A 19,733-nucleotide genomic window follows, 5' to 3' on the forward strand; every position below is an offset into this window, starting at 1 on the left:
ACATTAGAAAATTAAGTACGTCTTCTCTGCTTCATAACTTATGTTGATAGCATGCAAAATATCATTAATTGGTGCATCTTTAAAGGAGTATGGTCAGTATTAGTCACCAGCTCTACCACAGCCGAGGAGCTGGTGACTAAAAGGAGGAGGGCATGATCGCATATGACTTTCTACCATATAGAATGAAGTATTGACTTCATTCCTGCAATAAAACTGAGACACCGTAAGCTGGGAAAGGCATGTTTTGTAGCACTATTTTTCTTGCATGGGCCCACTAAAGAGAAACCAGAATATGCCTTGAAAAGTAGTCACAGTAATTCTTTCTTCTGTATCCTCCTATGATTCTACTTGATCTGATTTATTGCTTCCCTTTCTTCACCCCTATTTAGCTATTTTAGTACTGGCTCAGATCACTTTCCAGGGCTCACTGCATTTGATATACTCCAGTACAAAAATGGAGTGTGTGATGCAATCACATAAATTAGAAGATTGATAACAATATGTTATTCATTTATTTTCATACTAACCTGAATCAAAAACATGTTTAAAAATTCTTAAAGTGTTAATACCAAGGACATACAGATTCTAATCACTGCTAACATAATTGTTTTAAACAATTAGTAGATTATAATGTGAAGACAGAAATAACTTATCCCTGAAAAACAGACATATAAAAGGATTTTCCTATGATATAATAACAAAATATCTTCCTTGTTTCTGATGAGTGTCAAATGCAATAGACAGGAATTTACAACACAGCCTGACTGAACAAGAAGCAAACAACCATTTGTGCCTGCACTTCTTTTATGAAGTACAGATAATTTTGCCCCCAGGCCACTTATCTGAATTGCCAGCGTAAATTTTGATTTTCCTAGATTTTCCTATACAAACCATTTTTTAGGGACCTCTCAAAATCAAATAAAAGTGGTAGAGGGCAGGACACAGAGTGGGCTGCCACAGAACCAGACTTGGTGTCTCAAACAAAACATTAATTAATTTATTTATCATGTGATAAAAATTTTAATGTGCATTTAGGATGAATAAAGACCATTAAAACCAAAGACATCTCCATGAGTTCAGAGGTACCCAGGCTACAGGCTTGAGGTTAGGAGAGAATGTGATGAAGTATCACTATATCCCTACCAGCTTACACTCTTCCCTTGGCACTTACTGGCCATTGTGATTATAAAGAGGCTGCTGGGCTGGTTGGACTTTGCTCTGGTGCATTTTAGATATTGTTATATCCTCAAACTTGTCTTTTCCTAAGAAATATACTAATGGTTTATGATTCTATGTAAAGAACCAGAAGCATAAACCTTTGTTTTGGTGTCTTATGAATGTAATAGCTACATACTCCGAAGGTAATGTATTAACATCTATCTCTCTGTTTTCTCTGAGGAAAAAAAAACCTACTTGGCAGACTTTGCTCAAAACCTGAATCTGTAATCTTCCCTCTCTCAGGACAAACTCTTCAGATCTGCAGGGTGAATCCTGTTTGAGGTTTAATGGTTTATTACAGATTGTGCTTCTACTTCTTTCAGTATTGCAGGTGAAAGTTCTTCAGAGTCACTGCAGAATACTTTGTACTGATTCACAGAATACCTAATATAGATGTAGATCAAAGATCTGTAATAAAATAACAACTGTGTCTAAATATACCCAATACTGATTGAGATCCAATGGGAGAATTTTTTCCTTAGCAATCCTTAGGTACAAAATATTGCCCACAAAAATTACACGTGCTTAAAACTACTCTTCCTTTTCTTGCTAGTTGGCCACATGAGAGTTAGATCACATGTAAGTATGGATTTACACTCTTCCTAGTTAGAATTCCCTTCTGATTTCCACCTTTTCCTTTTTTCCCTCATAAAAACAAAGAACTCAGTGGGTTCATGTGATATTTTTAGACCACTTTTTAACAACATAATAGTCTCTAAAGCTTGCAGCAATTTGAATTTCCCTGTGGTGAGTTGACACAAAAGCTAACAAGGAAAAAATAAATAAGTTAACTTATTGATTAATAAAGAGAAGCTATGAAAAGCCCTCATAGAGCTTACAATTCCGAAGCAGCTCTACAGACAACTGTAAGAACTTTGGGAAGTTTGAGATCAGTGAACATGCCATGTACTCGTAGCAGGAGCTACCTGTCTGATGGGGTGGTTTTATGCTGGCTCCTGATGGGATGCTGAATGGTGTCCCAAGCAGATGTACTCATCAGGGGTAGCTCAAGTCACTGAGTATTCCCATTTCTGTTCACAGAGTCAGGATAATAAAGCACATCCATTAAAAAATGTTTGCTTAATTGCTATTGCCATTCTGCTGGGATTTCTATTTCAGATTCTTTGTACGCAGAAGAAAAGAAAGTAGTTATGGCCTTTTGGGCAGTATTCAGGCTTTTTTTCTTTTTCTACTTTCAGTATTTTACATAAACCATATATATGTATTTCTACTGAAGTGGTTAAGAATGCTTTTGCCACTCTGGTCAAATTTTCCTGAAGGTTCCAGACTGCCCAAAGCACATGCATAGTTAACTGGGATAGGTACATAAATCTGCGGTACTGATTACACATTTTTACCGACTGAGTTAATGAATAAAATTTAGTTTTAGTGTCCCTCCTATTACTCATTCATTTGGTATTCATTGTTTTAACACTGACCATAATGATACCCATTAGGTTTTAAAATGGACGTCATTTATCCTTCCATAAGAATTCCATCATAATTCAGCAAGACGGCAATCTACTCATTATGATGGATCTTTCCATTAATAAGGTGAATTTGTGTCCACATTATCCAATGTAATATCTGCTGCATTCAAGCATTAATTAACATCCACTTATTTTAAAGTGCTAGTCACTACCTGCCTAGAGCAAAATAAATCCTGAATTGTAAGTTTAAATTCCGCACATTCTTCAAGCAAAGTGAAGAAATTTCACTAATACCCAGTGTTTTCAGCGCTTTGTGAAATGCTGCAGCCATAGCATACGTGCCCTAATATTTATGAAAACTGGGCTTTCCCATGTTAGAAAGCAGCATGCTGTTAACAGGCAGGAAGCCCTGGGACATAATTTTCAAAGACACAGCTGACTGTAGCCACTTTGCAGTTATTTCTGCTGCTGTTCTAAGCATTGCAGAACAATCTCAGGTTCCTAAAAAGTGAATGAGAAAGTGGGTTTTCAGCTCTCTGAAGATTTTCATATTTGAATACAAAACTAAACTTATGTTGTGGAAATGTCAGAAGGACTTCAACAGGTCAGATCAAAATCTCTTTAAACTAAGGCTTTCTCTCCAAACATAAGAAAAATTTCAAAATGTTACTAAGGAAATAATCTGTCATCTTCAACTCAAATGATTCAAACTGGCCCAAATTTCTGTATTTGAAAAATACAGTCTTCTGCTGTGTGGCAGCGTGGAATATCACTACATATTCTAAATATCTTTAATGCATAAATGGATGTAAATTAGCAAATTTTAAATGGAAATTAAAAATAAAACATGCAAAATACATACAGGAAACCTACATAAGAATTTAGATCAGATTTTCTGGTTTTAAACCACCAGGAATCTTTTGAAGAAAACAAAGGAACACTTCTTTATGGATCTACTATAAGGTTTTACTTTAGCTACTTGTCATGAAACATTTCATAGGTCTATAGAACAACCATTTTCTAAATGCAGCATTTAGCCACACGAAATACCAAAAGACAGCCTGAAAGAACTGTCATGTAAAAATCTCAAGAGGAAGTCAAAGGTGCATTACATTTTGGAACATAAAATATGATCAGAGTAGTTACTTCTCTGTACAATACATCTAGAGATAATTGCCCAGAATTATCTTCTCAAAAACAAGAATATAAAAAAAACCTTCACAGTACTGGGAAGCAAAGTAGACAAAGAATCTAAATAATAATTTACAGGAAAAGTATCTCAACTAATTTATTCAAGTTTGCCTAGAATAATGCTGTCATAGACAGCCAAGTATGTAAGTGGCAGACTGAAAGCACACTATAATCAGTAATAATATTTATAAACACATATAAATTAGGTGAAAAGCTGCTGCTTTCATTATTTTAAATAAAGAACCTCATAATTTTCTTTTCCACCACGAAAACTTGCATTGAAAGTTGAGAAGTTTTTTTCTTATGCCATTTCAATTTTGCCTGTAACTTTCAGGAAAAAAAAATTGATTTTTAATAAAGTAAATTGAATTAAGAGCTGCGTTGTGTCATACATTTTCAAACAGGTTTCACAGATTGATGAGGCAACCCCTGAATGGTGAATGCCCTTCTATTTGATCCAAAATTGAGACAGTGCAGGAGCAGTCAGGAGAGACTCTGATATTTGGAGAGCTCTTTTGCCTACCCCAAATCTTTCTGCCTATCATTTATTTTCCTTGAATATTGCAAGCAAAATCATGTTTTGTTTCATGCAGCTCTGGGAAGGCCAGGTAATGAGTCTGGTGATTTACTGATAGAATCATCTATTTGATCACACTTATGGTAGGAATATGAGATTCTGAGTTATAGTGAAACCATTAAGGTTCGAAAAGCACTCTGTGACGAATATCATTCATCATTCTAATGCTGCCAGATCCACCACTAAACCATGGCTCTAATCACCCCACCTACACATTTCTGAACATTTCCAAGGATGGTGATTCCACTGCTTCCCGGGGCAGTTTGTTCCAGTACTAGACCACTCTTTCAGTGAAGAAATATTTCCAAATCTCTAAACTACACCTCTTCTGGCACAACTTGATGCTCTTTCCTCTTGTCCTGTTGCGTGTTACCCGAGAGAAAAGACCCATGGCCGCCTGTTTATATCCTCCTTTAAGGTTGTTATAGACTGTAGTAAGGTCCCTTGAGCTTTTTCTCCAGGATAAACAAATCCAATTTGTTACCAAATGTTAGGGTTTTTCCACTACTGTAAGTGTCTTTTCAGAAACAAAGGAAAAAAATTGCAGTGACATTTCCTCAAAGGAACACTGCAGTTACTCAGCCAACTCCAACAAAGCCAAAGAGGATCGCACTTTCCAAATTCAGAAACAAAGTATCTCTCTGTGATGTTTCAAATAGAAAATTTGAGAATGTTTACTGAAAAAAGCCAAAGAAAGGAACCATTGCCAGCTAGCTCTAACATAAAAGGTTGACAGGTTTTTGAAAAAAGTTGCCCTGATCATTCCTCTATTTAATTCTCTGTAATTTTTAATCTCATGTTGCAGTTTTTATTCTCTTTCATCCTTTGTTACACATGCATATTTCTGTTCAACACATGAGATGTATGTATAAAGTGATTTTTATTCAAATGTATAGGTATACTTATCACCTATTTGATATAAAACAAAAGACACAGAACAGTGACAAAACTGGATTTTGTGCATCTACCTAACTGAGCTAATATATCACCTATGAAAGAGAGGAAAAATTCACTGGGCCTCATAGCACTGAAGCTGAAACTCGGCAAAAAAACAGTAGAAAGTTCTTTCTGAAAAAGAACTTTTCATCACAGCAGACTAAACATAATTAGCTCACACATTAAAGTAATAAGACACAGCTGACCAAACAATGTATCTATTTATTTGATTATCTTTAAAGGCATCTGTAGTTACAAACCTACTCTAAGTTAAAAAATGCCGCTTCAGTCCACTGGTTTTATTACTTTAGACTGCTTAGGTTTATTAAGCTAGGAAATCTTTCCATACCTAATAAGAACAGAATACTGATCTATTATTTCCTTTTTCATTTCACTTTTTTAACTTTTCCATCTGTTTTTTTTTTTTAACTTGGCAGACATTTACAATTACTAGATATGTGTACAGCTCTGCATTGTTGCATTTAATTTAAAATATATAAGAAGAAAAAGTTCTTCTCTAATATGACAGACTTTGATCATCTAAGCCTCAACTTCAAAGTAAATGAAATACTGTGTTGTGTTTTTTCTGGAGCACAGAAGATACAATATTGATGGAAAACTACGTATTACTATTCCCTGTATTTATATCCATTAATATTTCTGCAAACAAGCTACCTAGCTCACAGCAAAGCAAACTTAGAATTGTGTGAACTTTTGCCTGAGTAACTGCATGGCCAAGTATGTGCTGCAGTGAGGGAGAGCTCACCAGGACACATCCTACATAAAACTGAGATCTGGTTCAGGAATATATAGAGCCATTTCTCTTCTACAAATTAATTTGTTAAACTGAAGGGATGTATCTCTGGCACTGTTATTTTTAATTAATAAAGCACACTTGAAATCCTCAACTTAACAAAAAAAGCCTAGAAGAAAACTGACACAGAAAGTTGCTAAAATGATTGCCTTCACTGTGAAAAATTTTCCTGTCTCTAAAATGAATTAAACTAGCCAAGGAATTGATCCAGAAGTGTCAGGTGTTTAATGATATTTAATACTTACAGCTTCAAAAACTTGTAAGAAAATAATGAAAAATATTGATAATGTTACCATTCTTCTATCTTGCCCATTTTTCTGAGGAAGTTAGCTCTGGAAAATAAAGGGATAGAGCTAAGAGGGCCAAACATATATCACTCTCTACAGTCAAAAAAAAAAAAAAAGGATTAAACTGTATCACAACAGAGAGTGCCTGTGAAACTGAAAAGGTATGTAGATACCAATCACAAATTCATCCAGCCATCTCAGGAGACAGGGGTGGTACTGCATGTATTGTCAGAAACATTCTAGCAAAATATGGAATGTTAAGGCAGGCTCATGAAAAAATCCCACAAAAACACAAAACAACCTCACCAAAAATAAGTCCAAATCCATTCATTTGGGTAAAACAATCATCTGTCTCTACTCATGCATGCCATCTGCTCTTTCTGCTGCCACTCCTGTCAATCTGAAGTTGATAGGTAATGGCCCTATGATTCAGGGAAACTGCTGAAGTGTGTACTCAGGCTTCAGCTTGAGAGATGGGTTCATTTATCATCACAATAAGCTATTACCATTGATAGGTCACAACACATTGAAGAGACAGTCAGCCTAATTGGCTCCATTCAGTTAGCTCTGGATGTGCCTCTAGGAGAGGAGCGCTGCTTTGCAGGTAATATTCCATCATCCAACAAACCACTTGTTTAATAATTCATTGCAGTTCAGCTTAGGGTTCTAGCACATGATTATCCCTTCCATATGCCAAATATTGAGGTCTTAGCCCCTTTGTATCTTGGGTGCAAGAAGACAAATACAAATTCATTCTACAGGTATGGTAATCCACATTTCTAAAAACTTATGGAGTATTTAAAATTCTCACTTTCTAAAGAAATATATTGTATAAAGCTAGGGTTTCTCTCTGGAAAATAAAATCGCTTCTTCCATTATTCTCTTCTATTAAAGATCATCTTACAGTATGCAAACTTACTAGGAATGTTAAGTAATGGATCTCATTTTGCTTTCTAGAGATTGCACAAATCAGCATGAGTCCTTTCAGAGTAGTGAGGGCAGATGAGACATGGGATAGTGTACATGAGACACAGGATCTACAGGATTTAAAGGATGCTTCATACTCTGTTCAGGTATTAGATCAAGGCATGATACTCAGTATTAATGTGCTTAGAATGATGACTCGATGAAAACACAAGTTAAAACTAAGTAAATAATTCAAGCTTCTGATCACTACTGTGCTACTTGTCAGTTCTGGTTACCATTTCATTATTCAATTCCTTAGCTGCTTATCACAGCCATTATGAGTACTGCTTCCCATAAACTAACACAAAATATATTAAAAAAGCATTACTTTGTCTACACTTTGAATATCAGTTTGGGTTTTCTTTCACTAATGATGTCTTACTTGAATTTGTATGATTTTCAACCATTTATACCACCTTTGCATCTTCTGTACCCTTGTTAGTAATGCTGCTTCGTGTTTGAAAAATCAGTGACTCCTGCCAATATTTTGTTTTACAAACACACAACCTTTTTGTTAATGACAATAGATGTAAAATGCTGTTTACGAAGTTAGTTGGATTAGGTCTCCCAAATCTGTGAATTGATTAAAAATTCTCATAACACATATACAATAAAATGAGTCTCATAAATCCACACACACAGATTTCCTAATTGCATGAGCATACGGGCGATTAGCACTTGGATTTGGGCACCGGTGCTACACCTGTTTGGTTTAAAACTTCATAATGACACAAGGTAGTGTGTCAGTCCAGTTCAGGCACCAAAACTTAGTTTCTAGGGGCAGACATAGAATAGCAAGGCTATTCTATTCTATCCTACATGTAAAATGGAAACAACAGAATTTATCTGTCTTGTAGAGAAGCTGCATGTAACGACAATCTTGAGATTGTCAGATGCTACCGAGCACATCAAACTTCAAATACAATATAGCAGAGATTGAAAATACAACAAATGGGTTTGTGCTAAAGGTTGTTTCCCTTATGCACCATCAGAAATTCTCAGTATTTCTGCCTTGCTGCATACTGTCTATTTGATATGGAAAGCAAAATGGAACACCACAAAATTACAAAACTAAAGCTCAGTGGCATCAATCAGTGTTACTAACGTGTTATATAAACTCAACAATTTCAATTACATTCTATTTCAAGATTTTGTAAATCATTTAAATTTGAAGCAAATTATGGGGGACAGGTAAATCAAACAGAAATTGCAGTTTATTTATTCATAAAGGGAAATTTGGAAACTATACATAAAACTAACTCTTTATGGTTCTCAATATTTTGAGAATGACTTTTCAGTAGTTCTCAAGTGTACCCTTCTGGTGATGGGCATCAATTCCTTCATCACGTCCTGTGTAACCCAATATGAACTAGATGTTTGGATTATAAATTCTCTCTGATTAATCTAAGTGAGTAAAACTTGATTAAACACTTTACTTACAGGTACCCTGTGATGAGCAAAGAACTCTAAATATAGTTTTCAAAGCAAACACTTATTTACTGATGAAGTATTTAGCATGCAGAGGAATGTATATAAGAGGAATGAAATATAAGAAGAGCAAAATCCCAATGTATCCTCCCTTTCATAAATTTCTGTTTTCCTTTGCAGTGGTTAAGTAACCACTATTTAATTTAGCTATCTCTAGCTTGGGAATCATCATGACCATGTATCTTTGCATGGTGATAAGCCCTCAGTACAAACCTCCAGATATATAAATTCTTCCCGAATCAAAGTTGTTTTTGTTTTTCTTCTGCTTCTTCAGATCCTTCATTATTTTAGTATTTGGAATCAAAGAAATGAGAGTAAAACTTAAAACTTTGCAAGCTGGAAAGCATATTCCCCCAATTTACTTCCTTTTAATTATTTCCTATCACCCCTCAGTGTTCTCTCTCTAGCATTCACTTCCTTTCTTTTGTGAAACTGCTTTATTTTCTGCTTGTTTCTCCATTTTTCAACTGCCTCTATTGATTGAAACCCTTGCCTTCAAGGCAGACTTGGGCAAGCAGGTAACACAAAGGACACTTGAGATTTATGAAATAATTTCAGCAACAGTAAATTTCCTCTTTTATCTAGGGTAGTGTAAGATGATTTCAGCACCAAGAAATTAAATATAACATGGGATACATGAAATATTGCAGTCAGTGTTCTCAGCTAGGCAGAGTCTGAGCCCTGTTTCAACCCATTTCCAAGGCTCAAAGAGGCTGTAACAGTCTACTGGGTATCCTTAGTTTCCTTGTAATCACAATAATGGCTGCACTTGAACCGTCCTAACAGGCTACCCAAGCATCATTAAAAGCATTAACGAGGAACAAACTGTGCAAAATTTACTTATCTCTTGGTGGTTCTTTACAGTCATGGGTAGCTGAGCCCCAAGTAGGACAGTACTAATACTGTTGCACTTTTTACTAGGGATCAAGCCAAATCTGGCAAGCCACAGCTGTGAAAGAATGCAGAGACCTACCCCTGGCCATTTCATGCTGCCAAACTGAAAGAATATTTCAATAAAAATAAAGACTCTAAATCAAATAATGAAATACAAATTAAGTAAACTTAAAGAAAGCATCAGGTGTGGTTGCAATCCTTAAAATGTTTTGTTCTTTCCTTGGATGTCTGCTCTGTTTGTCTCATCTTTTCCATATCTGACTCTGCCTATTATCTCAATTTTTAGAAGCTATATTGAAATAAGTGCTAATAAAATAAATGGCACATTTTTATGAATTGAAGACAACTTCATACTGTTGAGTGAGTCTGATTACCATGGTGACTTGGTTTCAGTCAGATCAGTTTAGATTGTGATTTAAAATAAAACAGAATTATTTAGATCAGTTTAATGTTACTTGTTATAAAAACATCAATAAATTAAACCATCATTTTCTTAGAAGAATGCATTACAATATGAAAGACAAAAGATACTGAAGTAGCTGAATTTACAAAATTTATTTTTAATTTAGATTTAACTGAATTGCTTTAATTTTCTGCCACGAGTTGGCCATTGACTACTTAAAATATCTGAAATTTGCAGCAACTCTGAATATTCAGGAGTGTTGAAGGACATTTCTTGCATACGTACTGCTGATGCCTATTACTGTTTCTTTTATAGATATGGGTAACATGCATATAACCCAACCACTTCATCCTACTCATACTTACAATATATTAAGAATCATTAAATGTCCCTACAGAACTGGTTTTGGTGTGTTATGCCTTACACTTGAGGATCACATTATTCCCTACTCTGTTCCAAATTTACTGTTGCAAGCTTGGCGATGTGCTTTGCTACACACTCAAATCTGGTGCCGACACTTTCATGTGCAGAGGGTATAAAAAAGGCAAATTCATCACGAAACTCTGGCCTTACCATTACACAGTGAGCACATACTTCATACACTACCAGTAGGTCACTAAAGGGTGACCTGCTTAAATTTGGACAACCCATATTCATCAGGGAACAAAATCTTCTACTGGGGGCCTAAACTGTCCATACAACCTGAAAGAAGGGTTTTCATAGAAAGGTGCACGAAGGGAGATCCCACCAGCCCACCTATGTTGCACTATTTGCTTCCCTGACAATAAAAGAAATACAGACACATGCTTAAAAAAATCAGCCTGAGTGTTGGAATTCTCTAAGCTAGAATACTTTCACTAGGCCAAATAATTTCAAAAAAACCAACTGATGGAAAAAATAGTAGCTTCCAACTACATTTTAACGTGTATTTCATCCATTTATACCAAAAAGTATTATGTTAGATTGCTTTCCTTTTTTGAGGCAGGCACTAAAAGTAAGGGAGTTGTGAATCTTTTTAACTGCATCATGTCCTATGAACAAGAAAATGTTGAGATCTGAAACCATGACAATACTAGATGAAGCTTTCTGGGCTTAGTTGCATTCATAATTCAGGACAATTGATCCCAGCATTTCAGTTCCAGCTGATTATTGTGTTATTTACGCTTCTTTCTGTTTTGGGTCTCAACTCCATCCCTTCCCCCCTGGGAGCCATAGACTAAAATTTACTTCCATTATTCCGCTTTTTTTTATCAGAATTGCCTAAGAAATGAAAACAAATGGAAGGAAATAAACATAAAAGCTATAAGGAGCTAGTTTGTTATTATTTTATAATTCAATTTTTAATCCTATGAGGTATTCTAGGCAGTCTGTAATAGATAATATGTCACAAAACAAACTGCTCATTCTATCCCAATCTAGTTTTCCACCAGTGAAGTATTTTAAAAAGGCTGACAGAGTTTTTAAATTTGCATGAATTGACTACAGGCTCATTACAGTGTCTTCATTTCTACACTCAACAAAATAATGACTTAGTGAAGTCAGCAAATAGGTTATTAGCAAATAGATAATTATAAAATAAGAAGAAAATAAATGAAGAGACAGGGTCAAAAAGTCCCCTTCCTGTTCTCTATGCACAGACTCTACACAAAACTTTCAGCTGCTGTCTTGGTTTTAACTAGAAATCAGAGAAAGAACAATATCTATCATATGGCTGCTTTAGGTCTATGGAGTTGACAAACATGTTGACAAACAAAGATAAACATTCAAATATTTTTGCTTTAATCTTCAACATGCTCTGACTCCATGAAGGATCAGCTTATATACACCTTACTTACAGTAAATGGGATCATGCTGTACAACTAACTTAAATGATTCCTGAAAAACAGGGGTGAGTTCAAGAAATGCCTCAATCCAAGTCTGTCAGCATGCATATAGCTGTTTGGAGAAAAAGTGGTTCAGGATTTCCATCATGTTGTTTGCAGTTTGAGTAACGGCAACATTAGTGTCTGCTCAAAACCCAGATGGAAGAGTGGGAGGGGATGTGTTACATGCTGTGCATTGAGACCTAACAATGTCCAGAGATTTGAATTCTAAGACGGACTCCACCTAAGGACTGAACTAACCTGCAACTGCTGACCAAAGGCAATGCCCTAATCATCTGAAAAAGGCAAGGTAAATCTCAACCCTCACATTAAAGCTCGCCCTTGGCAGAGAAAGGAAGATAAAACTTGAAGATACAGAAAAAAATAAAAAAAAAACATGTACCCAAAGATGGAAGTTTCCTCATGGAATTTCAAGGTGGCCTCAGCCACCTCTCATGTTTGTGTCATGGAGGGGTGGGAACAGGTGTCATATGTTTAGATATGTTGAATATCATGTTTTCTTTTGTCTAATTATAAGGAGCTTCTACTCATCACACAAATTATCAAATTGCTTTTTGATGAGGCATCAAAGAGGCAGAGTGTATACATAATGTTAGACTTCCAAAATACTGCACACACCTAACCCTTCTGCACTGAGTTTAAAGAAACAGTGTTTCACATTATTCTGCTGAGTTGGGTATCTAATTTTTAATTTAATTTAATTTATATTTTCTTTTCAGTGCTCTGATCAAATGTTATCCTAGGATAACTCATAACACTTTCAGACAAATTAATAAAATATATTAGCATGGACACATGTTTAAAAGAAACTTATAGATCCATTGTCAAATCAATTTAAGAAGCTGCTAAATAAAAGAAAATGAGGTTTTCAAATACCTAAAATGTAATTAGAGTTTCTAAAATAATGCAATTTTTCAGATTCTAGAAGGTCTAACACAGCACAAGTCCTCATGATTGCTGCAATCCTTAGCTCAGTAGGCTATGGGAAGGTAGGCAGGCAGGAATATAAACTGTTTTATGATACCTACTAAAACCTTAATACTAACCATTTTAAATCTGTTCTCTCAAATTATCCACTAGGTATTTTATTTCTAGAAATTAAATTCCTCCAAATTACTCCCAAACGTATTCTGCATCAAAAACATTGTTCAATTTCTCAGTTCAAATGCATATTACATGGGTTTTTAAAAAGTTACTTGAATTTATACAAAGAAGTTTAAGTTCTGGTAGCTGCATATATATTTAGAAGTCTAAAAGGGCATGGTAATGTTAAATTAATTTGCTCATGTTTTTCTCCCACTCTGACATAAACAAGAATCCTGTACCATCTACAGCCTCTTGTTATTTAGAACATCTCCTTCGAGACACAGTCAAAGACCAGCATCACATAGCCTAGTGTCACCCAGATTCAGATGAAAAAGAAAAAGCTGAAGGCTGCACAGGAGCACCCTATTTATAGTGGTTTTTTCCTTCCAAAGAGGCAGATGGAGATGGATGTAAAACAATCAGATAGCACATATATGTCAATCAACACTGTGGAGGCACACGCAGGACATGCCAACTTCATAATAAAAGAATTATTTGATATAAGTTTTTTGAGCTATATTTGAAAACTAGGAAATGCAGGATCATTACTACCTCTCTTTATTCAATTTTATTTTGGGAAATATTATTTAAGAGCAATAATTTTAGCAACATAGAGGAGAGGCAGCTTTCTGTGACATAAGATTTATAAATTACAAGAGAAGTGTACATCTTGATAAAAGATTTCCTAAATTTTTTTCTATGTTTCTTAAGACAAAAATTTTTAAAGATTTTGTATGCTTTGACACACCAATTCTTCTACAGCTAGCAGTTATTCTCAAGAAAGGATGTTTTTATCTAGATTCAGCTATTTGGTTTTATTCAGTTTGAGCTACTTAGAGAAATGTTTTATTGAGTTTACAAATAAGGACTCTCAATATTCTATGTCCATTTCCCTTCCCATAGAATAAATCATCTGGCCTAGGCATGTCATTACAACTATAGTTTACGTGATGCAACATGACAGTTAAGATGTACTGTGGTAATTTGAGTGCTTTCACTGTTATTGTAGTATCAAAAATTTATATGGTTCAGTTATTAAGGCAAATTGCTTCATTCATACAGTGATATCTGACAGTAACCACAAAGGACCTCCAAATTACACTGAAAAAATATCTTCCACATTCAAATAACGTGTGCATATTCCTACCATTATTTCGCTCACTGGCTAGAAGCAAGAGAATTCTGTAAGGAAAAGTATCAGTTCACATTTCAGGGTAAGTTCACCAGACATGCAATATTATAGAAGAAACTCCCTCCTGCCCAGCTAAGTGAGCCTGACTCTCTTTAACAATTTATAGGCCATGAAAAGGATGCCCAATTCTTCGGAATGATGTTATTTAGTTTCAATGTGCTCACTTACCTTCTGTCATGCTGATTTGCAGCCAACAGAAAGAAATAAATAAATAAAAGGTTGACTAGCCTGAAGAGACTACAGAGGAAAACGTGCTCAAATACATCACTGTTAGCATTTCTGATAAGTTTTAACATAATCAGGGTTATAGGAAATGGAAAGCTTTTAAGCTTTCTTCACATTTAAGACTCATTCAGTCTTCAACTCTACTCTCTGGGGAAAACAAATAGATTTTCATGAAAGTATTTTGGATTTGGTATTAACCTGTGGGGTGTGAATATGTGTGCACATGCACACTTAGATACACGCAGATTTAAATACACACATCAGAATTGTCACAAAGCTCACAGCAGCATTTTCTGAGTTCCAGGGCAGAGAGCTCCCCACACACGAGTTTCCTGAAAAGCACCAAACACCCCCACAACATCTGATACACAACCGGCATCTCTGAAAAGCAGATGAGGGAACTGGCTTTCAAAGCAGAGTACAGGTGGGAAGAGGCCAAGTTGAAGCACACACCAGCCAGTTCATTCAAAAACCAATGCTGTGAACTAGCTGCACTTTTTTAACACCTGACAACAGGAGACCAAAGAGTGCCCAAGGTTAAAGATACTTAGCTAATTTTGTCTACCTTTTTGCCTCAAAAGGATACTCCACACAGGTGATTCCTTTCTGCTCGAAATTCTGCCAGTCAAACAGCTAACCAATTTTATCCTCCGTCAGTTCCACTCCCCTTCAAAGCCTTACCTTTTTTCTCAATAAGTCAAATTAATGTTTAGGCAAGTACCACCTGCACTTACTTTGTTGCCCAAATAAGAACTTGGTGCGGTCCAGTAGTAAATCTGTGGCAGTACTTTTTGTGCAGCCACATTGCTGATGCTGAGCTGCTGATGCCCATCAAATCTCTTTTGCGTGGGGATAACTCTGATGAGACCTGGTAAGTCAGTCAGATACCAACCATTCATGTCTTCTATCTAAAATGATAGGGAAAAAAATAGATAAATAAAACCCACATTACGGTAAGAATCAGGACATTGATCATTTCAATAGTCACAGCCTCGCATTCTTCCATTTTTTAAAAAACTGATTAGGTTTAAGAGCAGTGTAGGAACCGAGGAAACCACAAAATAAAACCAGAAAACATTCCTTATGGTATATGACTAGGAATTATAACTTCTCAGTTTGAAAGAACTGCATGTATTTTCATTCTGTGCTTCATGGTCCAGAGCAAGAAGGAAATTCCATCATACAAACCTATGTTCAAGAATATTTACAAATATTTTGCAAGTTTTCAGTAAATAATTTTGGTCACAGATTGTACAGAAATGAAATGACAAATGGATATACATTTTCTGATTGCTGTAGGCAGCATAATTTATAATATTTTTCCATTCTAAAAACCTTAAAATTTACAAAACCAAATATATTTTTATATCTTTTTGGTGCTGGAAAGCACCTGAACTTGAATTTCTGAAATCCCATAACTAGAAATGAATCATCAGAGAAGAGCACACTCTACAAAGATGGCTTCTGGAGCCCAGATACAAGCAGCAAAATAAATGAGCTCAGGCATGGAATGGAAAATTTCCCAGTTGCTGGCATGTAAATGAAAACATTAGACATATATGCTGTTACTTGAAGACTTCCAGCATAACAATATGGCCAAAATCAAGATCTAGTAGACCTAGAACACATTTCCCAAACTAAATCTACAGGCATGAATATGCAGCAAACATCCGTTTCAAGTGGCATCAGTGTCTGAGCTTTGAGAACTAATTTACAGTTTAGAGTATATTTGTAGGCTAAAGACATTTTTCTACAGTATAAATAAGAACAGCAGGTTCATCTCCCTCTCACATCCTTTCCTAGGAATGCAGCATACAAAAGAAATGCATTCAAAATGCCCCCTGCAAGGCATTCCTTTTTCTTACTTATGCTCTATGTTGTACATTTACTGTTTCCAAATTCTTAATTACTTCAGGTCTAGAAATCTAATAATTACCTGGAAAAGAGGTTGCCCTATGGATACGGAGCATTTAATTCAGGAGTGGTTATGTATGCACATTCCAGGACTGTGTTTATGCATACGGCTTCAACTTATATTGTTATAGCTTCTTTTGTGCTTTTCACTGTTCTAATTGCTCTATTTCAGAACTTTCTCACAAAGAGTGACAAAGCTTACAAGCATTTTCTTCCAGATATATGAAAAATAAGAGACATGCATGCTTTTCTAATAAGAAAAAACCTAGTAACAATGGTTAGTGACAAGACAAAAAATACAAAGCAAAGACATGTACTGGTATGATATGATTTTTCTTACATTTCTGTAGGTAAAGGGAGAGTGCCTGCAGACATTTGTTTTCCCAGAGCAGAAACATTCCTCACAGCCTTCAGGATTATATTGCTGAAGATTGAAGAAACCTGGTTTACAACGGTCACAGTTTTCTCCTTCAACATGCTCCTGGAAAGGCACATTAGAGTATTACTTCAGTTGTCATAGATGAGAATCAGAGATCACTGGCCTTTTATTCTTCAGGAGGACTCTAAAGACATTTATAGAAAAGACTTTCTTATTTGTGAATGTTAGCAGCAAATCCTTTGCACAGTAAAAGGTGCTATGTGGCTGCATGCAAATAATAAGACATGGAATTTGGACATTAAAAGAGTTGTCATTTCCCATCTCTATGAATGGACATACTTAATCTCAGGTACCAATCTAATTTCTATCCTTTACACTTGAGAGCCTCAGAGGGGAAAGGAAGTATGGCACAATGTTATGACCTCAACAACTGTAGTATGTAGGTAGGGCTGACAAAATCCATGCACACCCAGCCGATGGAAACTATAGGTATGTGGCAGTAGTCAGTCATACTAATCACTCTGAGCATCAGTTTTTCAGAGCTCTGTCATTAATAGATGAATTTAGGATAAATAGAAGTGGTAAACAGGCTGCAGTTCTTCCTTCCTTAACTACATGTGTTTGCCAGCCATGCAGCTAGGTTTGGAAACTCCTCTCCTGCACGAACACAGGCACTGAACATAGATGAGCTATTCTAAACTTAGCATTTTGTAATTATATTTTTCATAGAAAGCTTATGTTGTGCATTAAATCCTACTATCTTATACCACAAATCAATTTGTCCTATAGGCAAAGTTAAAGGTAGGTTTTCTACCCAGAGTGTGTGGCAGGAGTCTTCTGATATGGTGCTGGCTTAATAATTCAGTATTTTCCCCAACAGAGCTCAGAAAATTCTTCCTCTTTCAGCGGTATTATGCACAGTCTCCTTAACCCTGGAGACAGCGCTCTGTGGAATGCACAGGGACTGAACTGTTGGCTCTACAGCAGCAGAGAATGAACACATTCTAAAAACCCTGCCTACACTGTGCAGTCTAGGATAGCCCAAAATGCACAGCTCCCAAGTAAATTCACTGAAAGCCATTCGATAGTCTCCTGGTTAAGACGTAGCAAACCTGGCAAAAATAGGGCAAAGCAAGTGGATGTATGGGGAGAAAGGATAGGACACATGAATTAAGAGAAAATAGAGACAGTGTGCAGGAAGTGGCAATGACCTGCAAAAAGGGAGATACAGTGAAAATTTAATAATGTTTTCACCACAAATTATACAGTAAAAATATGTGTAACAAAGTATCTTTGCTCTGTCTCTGCTGCTGTGCTCCATACTCCTCTTCAATAATATCATACAGACTATTAAACAAATCACAAACATCTTTAATAAAACTCAAGGTTATAAGTCAATTACATTTAACTTCAACATCTCATTAATCTCAAGGCTGGCTTTTTCATATTTTCACCAGAAATCTTGGGATTAATCAATGCCTATTACTGCCATGGGTATGTCAAAATCAACTGGTTACTCATGCTTCACATGAACAATAATGTGGGCAACATCTGGACACAGATGCTCTCACCCTTTATTTAAGAAACTACAGTTATAAACACTGGTCCCAAAAGTTTTATACCGTGTTGATGCGCTTAATGTGTGCAGAGCAGGAAGAGGAAAATAAAAAGAGAGCTGGAAACCAAACGTGTTTAAATGCAAAGTTGCCCACTTTGCAGTCACAAGCATCATATGTGAGTAAAACCTGTAGAACTCCATTGAGTAGGCAGCAAATTCAGAGAATAGTAGATACAATAAAATTCAGAGTTGGAAAGGAGATCTGACCTATCCCTCAGCAAATAAAGCAATGTTTCTGCAACCCCATGTATTTCTCAATACTTTTCAGTGCAATATTAAGCTATCCAAAGATGAAACTTTGAACACATACCTTCAAAAAGTTCCAAAGCCTATCCAGTTAGGACTGTTTTTCAGAGATTTCCTTTACAAGAAAACTATCTTTAGCAATTTTAAAGCTCATCATAGGTAATTGAAAGATGTGATTAAAAGAAGGGAAGCATTTCCTAAGACCTGCTATTAACCAGACATCCCACTTTATTCTTCACATGGAGCATAACTAATCTGATGATTTCAGTGTCCCTTTGACCATATTCTGCTTCGATTTGAATTTGAAGATTGCTAGTGAAATTAAATGTGTATGTATCTGTATCTCAGCTATGTACAAAAGGTATCATTTTTCTCCCACAAGCACTTAAAAAGGAGGAGCACAAAGAAGACAAAAGACAAACACTGAGAGAAAAGTGCATATAATGAGAACTCTCTGGGATAGGAACACTTATTTCTATTCTTTATTTGTTCATTTTGGTCTGCGTGCACTAACAGGTCAGTTTGGCTTTATATTAATAACATCATAAGAATCATTAAGCAGTATTTATCTGGTATTTAGCATAATACATCTTCATCAAAGCTCCATTCCAAGCCAGAACATAGCAAAATCACCCTCTTATGATCTTCTAGACTTGATGGCTAAGTAATTAGAAATATGATGTGGATGATTTTATTTCTGACAGAGAGCATGTGGCTGTTACATAAAGTGAGGATAAAGCTAATTCTCTGAGTAGATTTCAGGCTATTCAGTTGTGAAACAAGAGCTTTGTGTGTGTGTGCAGCATGAGATTGAAGCATTTTTTGTACATTGCTGTATTTAAGAATGCCATGTAAGTATTTTTAAATTCTCATTTGTGAGTAATTCTGTTAACTAAATTTTGGAAGGGAATTCCTACAAATACAGTACAGAAAAATTGATCGACAGTACAGTAAGTAGTCCTTTGGGCATATTCATGGTCACTTAC

At 35.7% G+C, this 19,733-nt stretch overlaps 1 protein-coding gene across 1 annotated transcript in view; it reads right to left on the bottom strand.

Annotated features, from left to right (window-relative positions):
• LAMA2 (laminin subunit alpha 2) overlaps window positions 1–19,733 on the bottom strand; it is a 335,919-nt gene that overhangs the window by 177,299 nt on the left and 138,887 nt on the right. Inside the window, exons 11-12 of the mRNA XM_058802519.1 lie at window positions 16,845–16,985; window positions 15,325–15,498 (exon numbers count right to left, since the gene is read on the bottom strand). Of these exons, the coding sequence (XP_058658502.1) occupies window positions 15,325–15,498; window positions 16,845–16,985 (315 nt within the window). The remainder of the gene's footprint in view (window positions 1–15,324; window positions 15,499–16,844; window positions 16,986–19,733) is intronic.

This window comes from Ammospiza caudacuta, chromosome 3 (genome assembly GCF_027887145.1).
Source record: "Ammospiza caudacuta isolate bAmmCau1 chromosome 3, bAmmCau1.pri, whole genome shotgun sequence".
Lineage (NCBI taxonomy): Eukaryota > Metazoa > Chordata > Aves > Passeriformes > Passerellidae > Ammospiza > Ammospiza caudacuta.